Here is a 16309-nt window from a genome sequence, read left to right as displayed (position 1 = left end):
CCCCCACTTCCCACCCAGCTTTGTGGCTCTGCTCTTTGTTGCTGCTGAGGAATTAATAGCACCTCGAGTTTAAAATAGCCACCCTGTGTTAAAAAAAAAAAAAAAAAAAGAAGAAGATCTAAAAAAGCCTAACAACCCTCTTCCCATATTGCATAGCAAAAAGTGCCCAGCATGGCTTGTTCCCAGCCCGAGAAAAAATAATTAGAAGCCACATTGTGTTATTAATAAGCCCCTTAGTGCCTTAATATACTAAATATGTTAGTTTTCTCCTCTACCAAGAGGGAATTCTCTCCTCTGAGAAACCAAGTGGCAAGAAACACTGGGAGACTCTGCGTGCACAAGGCATTTCTTTCAGAGGTGTCAGTCCTTGAGAAAAGTCAAGCCATACAGACACACATGCAAAGCATTAAGCCATTTTACCCCACTCAGACCAAAGCCCCTTGGCAACCCAGATGTTTAGCCTGTTGCTAAAATCCCATTTCCTCAGCAGCTCCTGCTGCAGAGCTGCCCTTGCCAGGCTCAGGCAGCACGTCCCAACATCTGCTCCAGGGAGCCTGACCCATAGCCCCGGGCAACAACAGCTGGCAAATTCATAGGATATCTGCTTTTTCTAAAATTATTATTATTTTTTTTAAAGGGGATACTTTCCAGCCAAGAGAAGCGAACTTTAAATGCCTGATGAAGAAAAGCATCGGAAAGACTGATTCACCCAACTGCCCAAGCCACTTCTATCCTTCATCCAGTGCCATCTCCTCCATCCCGGCTCTGCAGATTCGTGCGATGCTCATTTAGAGTTACACGGAGTTGCACAACTGGTAGGTTGTCAGTTTAGCTGTTGGGTGAGTTAAAGGAGCTGCCTCCTGAGCTTTCAGATTGTATTATGATTCATGAATTGATTTATAGTAACACCCGGATGACCTAAACATTTGATTTTATTTATATATATATATATTATTTACTTTTTTAAACTCAGAGGTTGGTTTTAACCCCTCAAGGATCTTTCTGAGCTTCAAAGAGCACTGCAGAAGTTTCATCATTAATTTCTGCCTTCCCCTCCACCTGTCTCTTATCTCATCCCACAGGTTTAAATGATAAAGTGCAAACCGCTGGGGTTTTTTTCCCTAAATCCATTTCCCTAATCCTGCCTCCACCTCCAAAAAAAATAAAAATTTATAATGCACTAATTGGATGGGGCTTGAAGCAACCTGGTCTAGTGGAAGGTGTCCCTGCACACGGCAGTGCGGTTGGAACAGGATGAGCTTTAAGGTCCCTTTCAATCCAAACCATTCATGACTCTGTGACACCCTGAAAAATCCCTGCTGAGCCGGTGACCGGGCGCCGAGGTGAACAACCTGCTCCCTTTCCTTTTAATCCCAGGGCTGGAAGCCAAGAGGGGGAGCGGGGAGGAGGGAGTGGAAATTGGGCCACGCGTGTCTCAGCACCTCCCCGCATCCTCCGCTGCGCGGGGCCATGTGACGGCTGCACCTTCCTCCAGCTCCCAAGGGCTGGAAGTGAGTCACGGGATGGCAGCGAGTGGGATGCGGGCACGGGGATGATGCTGGAGCAGGCAGAGGAGGGGGGAAGCGGGATGCTGCACGGATGCTGAGGGAGGAGGGCGCTGCAAAGAGCCCCCTCTGGGAGCGCAGAGGACGGGGACTGCTTCCCACCCACCCCTCCATCCCATCCCGTCCCATCCCGCGGGGATGCTGCGGTGCCCGTACTCACAGCGGCGGGGCAGCGCCGGGCGGTTGTCATTGGGAAGCCAAATCTTCTGGATGCGGCTTTGCGTCAGCTCCATGGGCATTTTTAAAACAAAGGTCTTTTTGCGCTCCGCGTCCACCTTGATGCGTTTGCGGGGGAGAGGAGGAGGAGAAAAATAAAAAAGAGGAAGGAGGGGGAGGAAATATGTAACAAAAAATAAAAAGGGTTTTTGCTGCAGTCGGTGGTTTCAGCGAGCGGCTGCGGCGCTTTCGGATGCTGCTGCTCCGAGCCTCGTGAAGGTTTTACGGCAGGAGGGGGGAGGAGGAGAAGGAAGAGGAGGGACGGGGCTTCAGGGCACAAAGCCGGGCAGGAACGGCACCAGCGCTGCCGCTGCGCGCTGGGAGGGAGCGAGGGCGAGCAAAAAAAAAAAAAAAAAAAAGATCATAAAAAAAAAAAAAAAGTAGGAAAAATCTCCACGCGAGGCAGCCGGGGAAAAAAGGATTGAGAAGGTCTGCTCGTGGCGCTGCTGCTGCTGCGGTCTCGGCTGCCGCCCTGCCCGGCTCCGCTCGCGATGTGCCGGCAGCTCCGGTGCCGCCTATTTCTATCCCGACAGGCCGGGCCCGGCGGCGCCCGCCCCGCGGGGCGGGGAGGGCAGGGAGGGGCCGGGCGGGCGCTGCGGAGCCGCGGAGGAGGCGGGGAAGGAGGAGGAGGAGGAGGATGGGGAGGAGGAGGAGGGGGAGGATGGGGAGGAGGAGGAGGGGGAGGATGAAGGGGGGGATGCGGCGCGGCCCGGGCAGTGCTGCCCCCCGCCGCCCGCCCCTGGAACTGCAGCGCGGACAAAGGACCCGCTTTGTTCCCCGCGGGGACGCGACCACCGACCCCCCAAACCAAAGGATGCGACAGCGAGGGGGGGGATTATGGAGGTGTTATTACAGGGGGGGTGGGTGTGTGAAGGCTCCCCCAAGCTAAAAAACCGTACGGTTAAAAAACTTTCCCGTCTCGCTTCTCCCGTGTTAGAAAATTAATTGAGTAAAAGCAATAAAAATAATAAAACCGATGATGATAATTAAATCATTAAAATGGCGAAAAGGAAATAAAAAGTAAAAGGGGAAGATTAAAATGAAATTAAAAAAAAAATAATGATTTAGAAAAATGAAAAGGAGGTAAAGCGAGGAAATAAAAAGGGGAAAATAAAATGAAGTAAAGATTGAGCAGATAAAAAGGAAATAAAAGGGAAAAAATATGAGGAAAATCAAATAAACCCTAAGAAAAGTAGAAAATAACAATGGAGTAAGAAAAAAGTAAAATAAAAATATAGAAAATAAAAATGGAATAAAATTTTTAAAAAGGGAAAAAAAAAACTAAAAAAATAGAATTCTATAAAATAAAAATAAAAATAAAATTAACTGAAAAAAATCAAAACGAGAGAAACAAAATAAAAATTATTTTAGAAATAACAATATTTTAAAAATAAAATAATAAAGTGATAATAAAATAAATTAATTCCAAGTACACAGCGGTGGGACGGGGGGCTCCGCTGGCGCGCCCCCACACCGCGCTCAGAGGGTTCGGGCCGGGGGGACCCGGGGGGCTCGGAGGGGGCTCGAGGGATGCCGGGGGGGGGCTCAGGGGATGCCGGGGGGCCGGGGGATGCCGGTGTCTGCGCTCCTGCACGTCCCTCACGTCGCACATGCGGTGCCGGGGCCGCCTCCCCCGGAGGGGATGCCCGGGATGCGGCGGCTCCTCCTCCGCCCGCGGCCACCGCGGCTGCTCCGCCCCGCTCCGCGCCCGCATCCGCGCCCGGGAGGCGCCTGGTCCACCCCCCCCCGCATCCCTCCGTCCCTCCCCGCAAGGGGCTGAAGCGGCGGGAGCGCTGGGGATGCTCCGCGGGAAACCTTTGCTCTCAAACGGGTGCTTAGTATTGATTTATTATTTATTTCTCTTATTATTTTTAATTTATTAATCTCGTTGGTTTCATATTTATTATTTGTTATTTCATTAATAATTCATTAATATTTCAATATTTTCGTTCTATTATTTGTCTATCCGTCATGTATATTCACCTATGATAAATATGTAATTATTATTATTCTTTTTTCTAAATTTTCATTCTTCTATTAGTTTATTAAACTCTTTAATCTGCTCACCAGGTTCCTACAAGTCTCATTTCCACCTTCAGTGAGGCTGCAAACAGCACCCCAGCAATACTCACACCCCGACACAGCCTGTGTTTGCAGCACAGAGGGGTTGGGACATCGTCCAGGAGCCACTCAGAAAATTCCTATGGTGACACTGAAGTCCTAAAGATGCTCAACACCCTCCCCTTGCACCCTAACACTGCCTTAGCTATGAGGATTATCCCACCTGGCACAGAGGGGTCCTTTTGGCAGGATGCTGGGTGGGAACGTGCCACAGCAGGGAGAAGTGGGAATATGTGATAGGTGGGAAGAGCCGCAGAGGTGGGAGCATCTGCTTTGATGGGGTTTAATAAAGCAAATTTTGCTTGAAAATTTAAAGCCCGATAAGGAGCATCTCAGCTACTTAAAGCATTCAAACCCCTTCTTTTATTATATAGGGCATTTTCCTCCCCTGGAAGCAAAGGCTTGTATTTGTTAACACATCTAGAAAGAAGGTATTTTTGGCCAATTCCTTACATGGAGCCAAGATGGTTGGAGTAAAAAATGCACAATCCTTCCCTCTCCTACACAGGGAAAAAATATTCACAGGCAAAAAAGAAAAAAAAAAAAAAAAGGGAATTTTTAAATAGCTACTATGAGGGAGCTGGAAAAGAACCAGATTTGGGATGTGGGAAGGAAGATGGGAGAGAGCAGTGAGTGCTCCAGCTGGCAAATGTGGGATGGGGATCAGGCACAACAGCGGTCCCTGGACCACTGTGCACAAAATCCATCCTTGGGAAAGGCCAGGAGGGTTGTTTTTTTTCCAAAATCCCCAAATCCTTTTCACATGGAGGGCAACAGAAGCTCAGTTGCCAGCTAAAACATGAATCAGAAGTAGGACAAATATTCACATGATGTTACAGGACAAGGAATTTGGGCATCATCCCCCTTCCTCCAGCAGCTCACTCTCCTCTCTGTGGCTTCACAAGTCACCACCCCCACAAAATCAAAAGGAGCCCGAAAGCGAAACCCTGCCTGAATTAAAATCACAGTCACTTCAAATTAGCTCCACCTAGTAACTCTTGGCTTAAAAACTCCTGAATAACTGGAGCGGAAAGCTTCAACTCCTAAATAAATGGCCTGGATTTCAGGGGCACGAGCACCCAGCTGCTCCGAGGGAGGTCAGCTGGAAGAACCATTACTATTTATAAGGCACTTTCACCCTGGGGAGAGGGTGGTGAGCAGGATGTCTCACTAGGTGCTCTGAGAGGATTATTTTTCCCCTCTCAAGTTGTGCCATGCAAAGTCCCAGCTCCCTATTAATAGCACCCAGACCGGTAAATAAGCTGTTGCTCGCAGCTGCTGTGGAAGGAGCCCACGGGGGTGCTTAGCTCAGCGATTTTTCCAGAAATCAAGTCACTGAGGGGGAGGAATGCTGTCAGTAAGAGGTGTGTCAGCTCGCTGAGAGGCACAACAAGCGCAGGATGCCACGGGACAGCCAGGGATGCTGTCCCACATCCTCTTCTGTGCTGTGTGATGGAGCATGTGGAGGGTGGGATAAACCAGCCAGCGCTGGCTGGAGCTGCTGCTTCACCCACCCCATTTCAGGGACCACTTAATAAATGCAAAGGGACGGGGTTATAAATGTGATGCAGGGCTTAAAATCTGAAAGTCCTGGTGGTGGATGGGGGAAAAAATGACCTTGAGTGTCTGAGGGATGAAGGTAGCAGGTACAGAGAGGTGGAAGAGGAAAGGGCAGTGCAAAGAGGGGAAGTCTGGCAGAAAAGGGGGAAATAACCTGTTTCTGTGAGAACAGGATACCCATCTCTTACAGGGTTTACAGGCTGCAAACTTCTCCAAAACATCAGAGCCAAACTCCCTCAATTCCCTCTTATGTTCCACTGCTGCTCTAACATCAAACTCACCTAGTAACTCATCCTGAACAGTGGAATTAGGCTTTGGATGCATCCTACCATAAGAATCCTGGACTTAATTCCCCGTCCCCTTTGGAAGAACCCGCTGGTCACCAGCCAGCCTCTCCTGGCACCCTGCCCCCGGCATCAAAATGCCAGCACCATCAGCAATTGCTCTGACGAGCCCCAACTCTGACTAAGCTGTGATTCATCCTCCTGTTTTAATGTTTTCTCTTTTTTTTATTTCTTTTTTTTTTTTTTTTATATTCTCCAAAGGAAACTTGGAAGGAAAGGACAAGTCACGTTTTTGCCTACGTTCGGTGCAACACGCATCACCTCCTTAGGACGCAGCATGGGGGTGCAGTGGGCGTGATTCCTGCTGGGATCCGAGTTGCACGGTCCAACCCTGCACCCAGGAACTATTTCCATGGCTAGAATTTGAAAGTGGTGGCTGGGAGCTGTGTGGACATCGCCCTATGGATGCGGCCTTACGTGTGCTCTCTTAATGTCAGGGCAGCTGGATCCGGCAGCAGTTTCCAGTATGGCCTTGGTTTACCATCCTGGAACATGGGCACAAAGTTCACAGAATGACAGAATGGTTTGTTTTGGAAGGGACCTTAAAGATCATGCCATTCCTACCCCCTGCCATGGGCAGGAACACCTTCTACCAGACCAGGCTGCTCCAAGCCCCATCCAGCCTGGACTTGAACACCTCCAGGGATGGGGCATCCACAACTTCTCTGGGCAACCTGTGCCAGGGCCTCACTACCCTCACAGTAAAAATTCATTCTTAGTATCTAATTTAAACCTACTCTCATCCAGTTTAAAGCCATTCCAAAGCGTTCCCTAGCCTGGAAGAGAGGTTGCAAAAGTCAGGCAGCAGCTGCCCAAATTCTTGTTAGTGCATTAATGACACTTTCTTGCAACAGAGAAAATTATTCCTCTGGGCTGACTGAGGGGTATTTGTACAGGTTTTTGGAAAAGCAAAGCAAAACAAAAATGTTGAATTTTGCACAGAAAAAAAAAAGGGGGGAGGGGAATACTGAAAAAGCCCAGAAAATTGACTGCAATATTTTCGGGGAATTGGAGACTTTCAGAAATGTCAAGGAGGAAAACAACTGTTTGCCCTGTCCTCTCACCAGCTGGATGCTGAGCAGTTTTCACTGCTGATGCCGCTTTCTTTGGAGGGACTTGAGCTGCTGAGAGTCAGGCTCCCGGTGATAAATGGCTGATTTTTATCAGCAAAGGCTGATAAAAATGTTTGGATTTGTAAAGGCAGCTGGAGTTCACGGTCCATTGTGTCTGCAGGTTTCAGCCGCCTCCCTCGCCCTCACAGGTATTTCAATTACAGGAGTAAATAAACAAGGAGCGAAGTGCGAACTGTGCCTGTATCACCAGGATATCACCGCTCCCGCCCCACATCTCACCCTCACCCTCATCCCGCCCAAGTCCTGATGCCCGGGGTGGGGGGACCACGATAAAATCCTGAATTAATCCCTATAATGGGTCGGGGTGTTTGCCACGGAAAAGTGCTTTTTTCTCTCCTCTCGTCTTATCAAGTTGTGTTTTCCTTCCTCATTTCTTGCCTTTCACCTCCCTGCCCTTGTAGTCTCACACTCCTTTTCCTCCTCAACAGCCTCAAACCGGCAGCATCAGCCCCACTACTGGGCAAAGAGGAACAGAAATCGGGCAAAGCCAGTTGACAACTCTTTAAGTCTGCAACTGGGAGGGCTGAGCCCTGCCCGGGTGCAGGATCCAGGCAGGGCAGACAACATCGTGTGCTTGGGGCTGCCCCAGAGTTGTTCCACCAGGGCAGACATCCGTTCCTCTGGCTGGGGACAAGCCGTCCAGTTTTTGAGTCTAGTGCTCTCTCCAGTTGCACCTGATGTGCTCATTAAACATCTTCCTTCCCCGACTGCAAGAAATTCAGCTCGTTGCACACAACAGCACTGAGATTCCAGAGGAGCAAGGTTCAGGCTACCACACTCCTTCCTGAAGGGTGCAGCTTTTCCCTGAAAATAGCCACAAGCAGAGAAGGGGAAAATTCAGAAGGGTGCAGACTCTGACATTGAGAAACAAGTGCTGAGCCCCAGAGGGGGAAATCCCGGCAGAGGCACAGGGCATTGCTCACCCCACGGTATCAGCCCCGGTCAAACATCTCGCCCAGAGCTGATCTTGCTTTTCCTGGCAGCCAAGGGGCAGGAAAAGCCAGGAAGGGGTTGCAGAAATGCACAGTTCAACCACACTCATTCCAGGGGACCTGCTTGGTTTTGCTCAGCCCTCTGCACTGAGCTCCCCACATGTTGTCACTGTCACACTCGGTGCAAGACAGAAATTCTTTCACGGACAGTAAATTCTGCCTGAAGTCAGCCTCTGCTGTGCTATGCCACTAGCCTCGATACAAGCAAATTTATTTTTTAATTTCTTTTAATTTAGAGCCCTTCAAGCAGGAGGACAAGGGTTCAAACTTTGTTTCTTTTGAGTTGTCAGATTTGTGCCTAAACTAGAGGTGTTTGGTTATAATCTGGTCAGTTATAAGAATTAAGTTATTATATAAGAATTAAATTATAAGAGTTATAAGAAAGGAAATGGGAGACTTGCAAATGCATCACCTGGCTGTGACAAATACGGGGAAGAAGGAAGGATGAGGACCTGGATTCAATCTCAATTCACCAAATTAAAGACTAAATCATTCAAGGTTCCCTCTGTTGTGCCCAGAGAGAGGTGGTTGCCTCCAAGCATGCTCAGGTGTTTGAGGGTCCTTTGGAAGACCCAGTAAAGCTCAAGGTCAGAGCTGTGGAGGTGTAAAATGGGTGTCCATTAGCCAGGACTGATGACCCCAAAGGAGCCAGACCAATGTTAATATTTAAAATCCCAGTTTCATCTGTAATTTTTTTAGAATTATATTCTGTTGTTCTCAAAAAAATATAATTTGAAAAAAAAAAGTTCTGAACCTGCAATATCCATTGGAGTAGCGATGTTTCTCAATGCTCAGAAATGGGTCCAAGAGGGTTGAGCGATGTCCTGTGAAAGTTCCCAACCTTACAAGACTAGTGCAAAGTAAAACTCACTCCATCAATGAGATAAATTATATAGAGATAATTGACTCCATGGATTGCAGAGAGGGTAGATTTAGATTTTAATGTGAGGGAGCGAGGCCCTGGCACAGGTGACCCAGAAAAGCCGTAGATGCCCCATCCCTGAAAGTGTCCAAGGCCAGATTGCATGAGCCTTGGAGCAGCCTGGTCTAGTGGAAAGTGTCCCTGCCCATGGCAGGGGTTGGAACGAGATGATTTTTAAGGTCCCTTCCAACCCAAAGCATTCTGTGATTCTGTGAAATATGGTGTTTTAAAAGTGGTTAGAGGGTAAACAGACAGTAAGACGCTGGGATATTCCAGTCTCAGGAATCTAATACTAGTTCCCCTTGCAATGAACTCTGGCTACAAAATTTCAGGCTTGGTTCCAACAGAAAGGGTTGAAGGGTGCAGTTCAGTCACAGAGCCAAAATTCATGTTTTGGCACCATCAAAGCATCTGAGAAGACAATATTCACATTAGCCTGACACTGGGTTGTGCCTCCTACTCCCAGGTACTTTCAGTTACATGAAAAGAACACTTCCCTGTTTGCCCTGTGATTTTTAAGGAGTGAAATTCTGCACTGAATGTCCTGGGATTTATTTAGGGTGTAAATCCACAGGATGCTGAACTTGACTTTAGGTTACCTCATCCCTAATCAAAATGCCACAACCACCTATGACATGGCACTGATCCAGCACAAAAATCCTGCTGGTCTGAGAGGAAAGTGTGTTTACAAGGTTACTCCGTCCCAGCTGCCAGGTTAAATATTGCATGTCATAACTTGGCATGTGTTATCACAGAGCCTTCTCTGGGTAAATCAGCAGAAACACAGCCACGTGCTCACACCTGAGCCAGACCTAATTTAGGACTGTCATGGTTTAACCCTGGCTGGAAGCTCAGGCCCACACAGCCACTCGCTCACTCCCCGCAGTGAGACGGGGGAGAGAGCTGGAGGGTAAAAGTGAGAAAACTCGTGGGTTGAGGTGCAGTTTAATAGGTAAAGTGAAAGCCATGTGCACAAGCAAAGCAAAACGAGGAATTGATTCCCCACTTCCCACAGGTGTCGGGTGAACTCCAGGAAAGCAGGGCTCCACCACATGTAATGGTGACTTGGGAAGAAAAATGCCTTTACTCTGAACATCTTCCCTTTCCTCCTCATCCCCCCAGCTTTATGTGCTAAGCATGACACCATATGGTCTGGAATATCCCTGGGCTCAGCTGGGGTCAGGCCTCCAGGCTGTGTCCCCTCCCAACTCCTTGTCCCCCACAGGCTCCTCACTGGTGGGGTGAAGTGAGGAGCAGAAAGGCCTTGACACTGTGCAAACCCTGCTAAACAATAACAAAAACACCTCTATCTTATCCACACTGTTTTGGTCACAAATTCAAAACACAACCCCATATCACCTATTATGAAGAAAATTAACCTATCCCAACCCAAACCAGCACAGTGCTGCGAAGCGATGCGGCATGTTGAGGATCTGATGGGAAAAACATAGAATTCCAGCCCTCCTTTAAGCAGAGATTGCTACCGGGATTATTTTCACGGAGGTGCCCAAAGGCTGAAGTTGGTTGTGTTCATGAAGAACTTTATTCCCAGCCCGGTGATGCAATTGGGATGCAGCTCTCCAGGTCTCCTGCCTGCAGGGGCTCGGTGACAGATGTGAAACCCCCTCCATGGATGAGTCTGTTCAACCCATTTAGCAGAAGATGATCACCCTCTGACAACCTCAGCCTGTCATTATCCCATGGGCTTTGCTACTGAACTGTTTCCTAACATCTCATTACCACCCACCTTTCATTAAGACCTGGATCGTTATCTCATCCTTGCAGGTTATTAAATCAAACAATGGCAAAGGCTGTGGCCTTTCTGGGGCTGACTCACCTCATGATGTAACAAGCCCAGGCCAGTGACAACCTCAGCATTGCCATGGTGACCCAGAAGCTCCTAAAAACCTTGCAGGCAATGACGTGGTGAAGCCAGATACCCTAGAGATGCTGGGAAACGTCTTCAAAGTAATGCAAAAAAATACAACATGAAGCTCTGGGAGAGAAAATGTGGTGGTTTGTATTGCTGCTGATCAAGAAGGACATGTTTGTAGGCAGCAGCGGGCACCAGATTAATCATAGCCTGGGAAAAAGGGTAATTTTTATCTCTGCTCTCAACCCCCGCTGATATCAGTTTGGCTTCTGATACAGGGGCTGTTGAAGCAGCATCCCAGGAGGATCTGCACTGCCTAGGAGGCTCAGATGAAAAGGTTCCCTGAGGAATCCTTAGCAGGGAGGAGGCGATGAAGATGTTCTACCTCCATCCACCTCAAAGCTGTGGGTAGTATTTGGGAAGGATTTGTGTCATTTTGGGTGTCTACAAGGTGGTCACCTTTGACCACTTTTATGATCTGTGGAGAGAAATGGGCACTCCCAGAGCAATTCACTTGCCCTGCTGTGGGTATTGAATGTAAACCAGGATGTGTCCTGGAGGAGTTTGTATCCTATGAGCACAGAGAGACGCCCCAGTGTTCTCTGTGCCTAAAACCAATGCACATCTCAGTGCTCTCCAGCACAAGGTGACCTAAAACTCAATTCCTTGTTCAATCCTCCATGTAGGGAGGAAGGGTGAAGCTTTGATGAGGAGCTGCATTTCGAAACCGCGTACGTGCTGAGCATCTTCCCACCCACACCCTCCTGAGCACGTCTGCCATATCCACAACCTGCTTGTCCCTGCTTCCTCACAGGGCTGGGATGATACAGGCAAAGGTTGCTCAACTGTGTCCTACACACCTCAACTCTGGCCCAGAAGAACCACTTTTGGGACCAACACCACTGCTGAGGTTGAGCCGTTCCCTGGATGAGCCTCCCTAAGGGTTCCCCTCTCCATTGAGCTGATGGAAACCACAAGGCACCCAGAGGTGAGGTGCAAGTGTCCCACTTTTCCAGAGTGTTGCCATGTGCTTTTAAACTTGAGACCTGCAGGCACTGCTTTTAGGAGGTCTGGGAAAGACAACTAAGAGGGAAAGTGTGTGGTCAATGGGCTGAAATTTAGGATAGTTAGGTCTAGTTAAGTTTCCACATCTTTTGCTGGAGCTCCTTATACTCAAAGCCTCTCCCAGGTAATCTCCAATTTCCTACCAAGTCTTCTAACCAATTTTTGGACCCAAATCACTGGGATCAGATCACACAGATTGCTGGAATACAGAAGTTAAATAATCAGATTTCCTCATCAGGGCTTTCTTAAAATTTTTCCACTTGTAGAGCAAAGATTTTAATGTGTGTAATTCCTAGCAGATGTTTTTAATTTGTGTACTTCATTTATTTTTTTTCTATGCCATGGAGACCTGGCTGGGAAAAAAAAAAAAGAGCTAAAATTGCCAAAACATATCTATAGAATTTGTTTCTTCTTTCCCTAATATTTTCCAATCAGACATGAAAAATATTAATGGAAAATTTCTCTGGAATTTTGGGGCAAGCTGAAACAATATGGGGAGCTTGCTGCCAACATATTTTCTCAAATGCACTTGTATTTTCCAACACACAACGACAAACTGTTAACAGTTCCTTGGAAAAAAAAAGAAATGAGCTGAATGTTTAGATTTCTGCCTTGGAGTTTATCATAGGGTAGCAAACCAGTATCTGGGTGCCTGGCAGGGATCATGGGGGAGGATGTTGTGCTTCAGAGCACTTGGGAGTGCTTCAATTTTCTCCCCAAACAACTATGTTCCTTGAGCTGAGAAACAGAGCCAGGAGGGGATGGCACAGGTGGAAGCACATGTTGGCCACTGGCTATGACTTGTCCCCAGAGAAGAATGATGGAGAAGGGGGAAAACCACTTTTATTGTGCCTACTTTAGTGTTTCCAGCAACACCATTCATTGGGGAATCACAGAATGGTTTGGATTGGAAGGGACCTTTAAGATCATCTCATTCCAACCCCCCTGCCACAGGCAGGGACACCTTTTACTGGACCAGTTTGCTCAGAGCCTCACCCAGCTTGGCCTTGAACACTTCCAGGGATGGAGCATCTGCAACTTCTCTGGGCAATCTGTGCCAGCACAAACTCTGCGTCACAAATAGGGTTCCACTTCTATTTCTCACTCCTTAAAATCCAAACAAATGACGTCAGGAGACATGGGCCCCCTCCATGTGTTCATCCCCACCTGCTCCTCTGCACTGCTCTGATGTGTCCGTGCGTCCTTGCACATTCCCTGTGCTGATGCCCAAGGTGATGGCACGGTCAGAGCCAGGGTTTCACATTTCCCAGCCCAGCTGTTTACCCTGCACTCAGCCTGAAAGAAAACAACAGCTGGAGAGTAGTCTGACTCAACAGGAGATCTGACAGCCACCCGACTCCCCTGTAGGTTTTCCTGCCAACTTTCCAATAAAAAGAGCGGGGCTCAGGCTCAAGGCATGACCTTCCTTTGCTTCATACTGTGCATTTATTACCCAGGTTTGGATAGTCCGAGGTACCTTAGTGATGGGCACCTCTCTCCCACTGCTGGGTGAAGGTGCTTTGATGCCTCATGGATCAGATGGATGGTTGTGCTGAGCCAACGGGAGTTCCAGTCTGCCCCCACAGAGGTTTGCATGGCAGAGCCCAGAGCACTTCCCAAACCTGCCAGCTACGCAACAGCAAGGCCTTGCCACAGTTGTGGCTAAAGGGGATCTCACAAGCATGGCTTTGGGGTGAAGGCAGGGGTGGTCAGAGGGTCACAGCAGCTGCAATACCATATCTGCAGGACACGCTTTCAGCACAGATGCCTTGCATGTCTCCTCCCTGTCCTGCCTTAAACGCTGGTGCTCACCCCAGAGCTGACCAGCTAAATACCCTGAAAACCCATCCCATGCAGGGTCAAACCAACCCTCCACGACTGAACAAGCACAGCTCCCTTGGGCACGTGCAGGAGCACACGCAACCACCTCAATCCCTGGCAGCCTGTGCCACCGCTGCCTTCGGATGCTGCTCAAAAAATCTGGTCCTTTTGCATTCAGACAGAGTCAGTCATTGGCAGAACAGGGTGACTAAGACTCAGGGCTGGCACACACCAACCTCATCCCACGTTGCCTGGTCTTGTCTTGTTTGCAGCAGGGCCATTATCTGCTGAGGCCACCCAACCCTGTTGCTGCAAGCACAGCGTGGCGGGACACCCAAAGCCAAGAAAAGGCAGCCTCGAGTCTTCCAAAATTTGGGCTAGTAAAGCCATATCCAAAAAGGAACTCTTCCCTCCCTCATGTCTTCCACCTAATTGCTGCCATTGCAACAGCCATAAATGATTTAGTGGTTTATTAACTTGCTCTTCCATTTATGGTGTTTGACTTGGTCAGTTCTGAGCAGCTCAGCTGCACCCAAAAACTATGAAGAGGGGAAAAAAAGGAAAGGGGAAACATGGCAGCAAAAAGAGGTGATTTCATGTTTAAGAGAAACAAAGGCTTTGCTGACTGTGTTCCCCTGTGTACACGTTCTTCGCAGCTGGCAGGAGGTGAAAATCCATTCCCTGCCTTTGGCAAATCCACCTTGGATAAACAAATAAACACGAAAATCACTGCTGGCAGGTGCCTCTTCTGTCTCGACTCATCCTGGTCAGGTTGGTTCAACAACATGGAGATTTTGCTGGCAAAGCTACTTCTGAGTCCCTTTTTCCATCTCAAAGCCTTGTCCTCAGATGTGAATGGGATCCAGTTCTCCAGCTGGGAAATGGACCCAAGCTGGAAAAAAAGACCCAAACCAACTTCTTTTTTTTTTCTTTTTTTCTTTATTATTTTAATTTTTTTCTTTGAAAGGGAGCTTTGTTTCATGAGCACAGATCCATCCCTGGGGAACTGGTGTTGGCACAAAGGGGACACTATCCCACATTCCTGGGAGTGGAGAGCCCTTATCAGGCTGCCCAGGCCCAAATCACAGACCCAGCTATATCCTACTGTTCCTGTCAGAAATCCCTTGCTAGTAAGGAGGATTTCTAAGAAAATCAGTGAGCAGGAGGAAAAAAAACACAAGCCAAATCCTCAAATTTCTGCACCAGCATGTTAGAATTTCCTATTGGCGTCAAGGTGGGATGCTTGCCTCGGTCATGCTTGGGATGAAGGTACAAGTTTCCTCCAAATAAATTTATATTGGTGAATAAGAAGCCTTTATTATCCACTTGTACAGGGTAACCTGGCAGTGCCAATCTGCATTTTTAGGGGCAGAAAAATTTGCCCTCCCAGGCACAGAAATCAGCAGCTCCACCAGCTGCTTAATCCCCACCTTCAAGCCCATGAGCAAGACCCAGTGCAACCCATCCTCCTGCTTCTCCCTCTGCAGAAGCAGCCAGAGCATTTTGGCTCTGGAGAGACCAAAACTGGGAAGTCACGTCCCTCCTTGGGGGTGTCACATCCCTCCTTGGGGTGTCACATCCCTCCTTGAGGTCTCACATCCCTCCTTTGTTCTTGCGGCTGGATCTGCAGCAGGAGACAAGACACCCAGTTTTTCTCCCATTACCACTGGGAGAAAAACACCTCTCATCCTGGTGGGTTACCCCTGTTGTTTATCACGCTCAGCTGTTCTCCAGGCCTCCTGGAAATAGCTGGAAAGCCCAGCAGCACCTCAGCACTGCTCATGCTCCTTTCGCATGTCTTGGAGGAGGTGCAGCTGCTGGGAGAGCCGTGGCAGTGCTGGGTGACAGCCAGCTCGGGAAAGCAGAGCCCGGCAGTGTTTCCTCCCTGCTCCCCGTGTGCATGTGAACGGGGCATGGACAGCCCGTGCGGCTTCCCAGAGCTGGCACGTGCTTCGTGCTTCGGCATCCCGGCATCCCCGTCCCTCTCTCGCGTGCCAGCAGCCCGGGCAGGGCCAATAAACTGATAAATAAATGGGTAAACAAGTTCACCGCTCTGCCCTGGAAAAGGCTCTCCCTGCGTCGGGTCGGACAAACAAGCTCCAGAGGCAGCCAAGGTGTTAGGGAGGGAAATAAATCAGCTTGGCTGAAGGGATGCAGGCAATTTAACACCAGCCCTGCCGTGTCCCTGCTCAAAGGGGAGCCCAAAGTGGGGCTGGATCTGTAAAGACACAACCTGGCTGTGTAAAGACACAACCAGCACCTTCTTTACCCAGTATCGCTTCTCCCCAAACCATTTCACATTTGTCCGTCTCAGCTTTCCCACTCTAATAAACTTTTCTAGGGCTGGGCAAAGCTTTCCTGGATTTCCAAACCAAATCAACATCTCTCCAGGTGGGGTTTTAACAGCCTGCTCCTACCTACATGGGTTGATTTAGAAGCTCCATGTTGCACTACAATGAGGTCTGGTCCAGTAATACACACCAAAATATACCTACATGAGACACACACCTCGGGATGCTCTGGCACAGCCAGATCTGCTACAGAGAGAGCTGGATCTGTGGATAAGAGCAGCTAAAGGCACAGTCACAGCAGCCTCCAGCCCATCTCTGCAACCTCTCATACCTCAGTTTCCCCTGCTTCAAGGTACAAAGATGGAAACCATCCAGTGAGGGGTGAAAGACTGGGGAAAGAAAGAAC

At 48.7% G+C, this 16309-nt stretch overlaps 1 protein-coding gene across 7 annotated transcripts in view; it reads right to left on the bottom strand.

The window, feature by feature from the left end:
• PFKFB3 (6-phosphofructo-2-kinase/fructose-2,6-biphosphatase 3) overlaps positions 1–16309 on the bottom strand; it is a 42135-nt gene that overhangs the window by 17347 nt on the left and 8479 nt on the right. For all 7 annotated transcript variants that reach the window (XM_027739937.2, XM_027739938.2, XM_039383493.1 and 4 more), the window contains exon 2: positions 1726–1840. In XM_027739937.2, coding sequence (XP_027595738.1) covers positions 1726–1804 — 79 coding nt within the window. In that variant the 5' untranslated portion in view covers positions 1805–1840. The remainder of the gene's footprint in view (positions 1–1725; positions 1841–16309) is intronic.

The sequence above is a fragment of the Pipra filicauda genome, unplaced genomic scaffold, assembly GCF_003945595.2.
Source record: "Pipra filicauda isolate LSUMZ 115617 unplaced genomic scaffold, ASM394559v2 scaffold311_size1313980_pilon, whole genome shotgun sequence".
NCBI lineage: Eukaryota > Metazoa > Chordata > Aves > Passeriformes > Pipridae > Pipra > Pipra filicauda.
The sequence above is the reverse complement of the archived record's forward strand: the minus strand, read 5'-3'. Positions and strand labels throughout refer to the sequence as shown.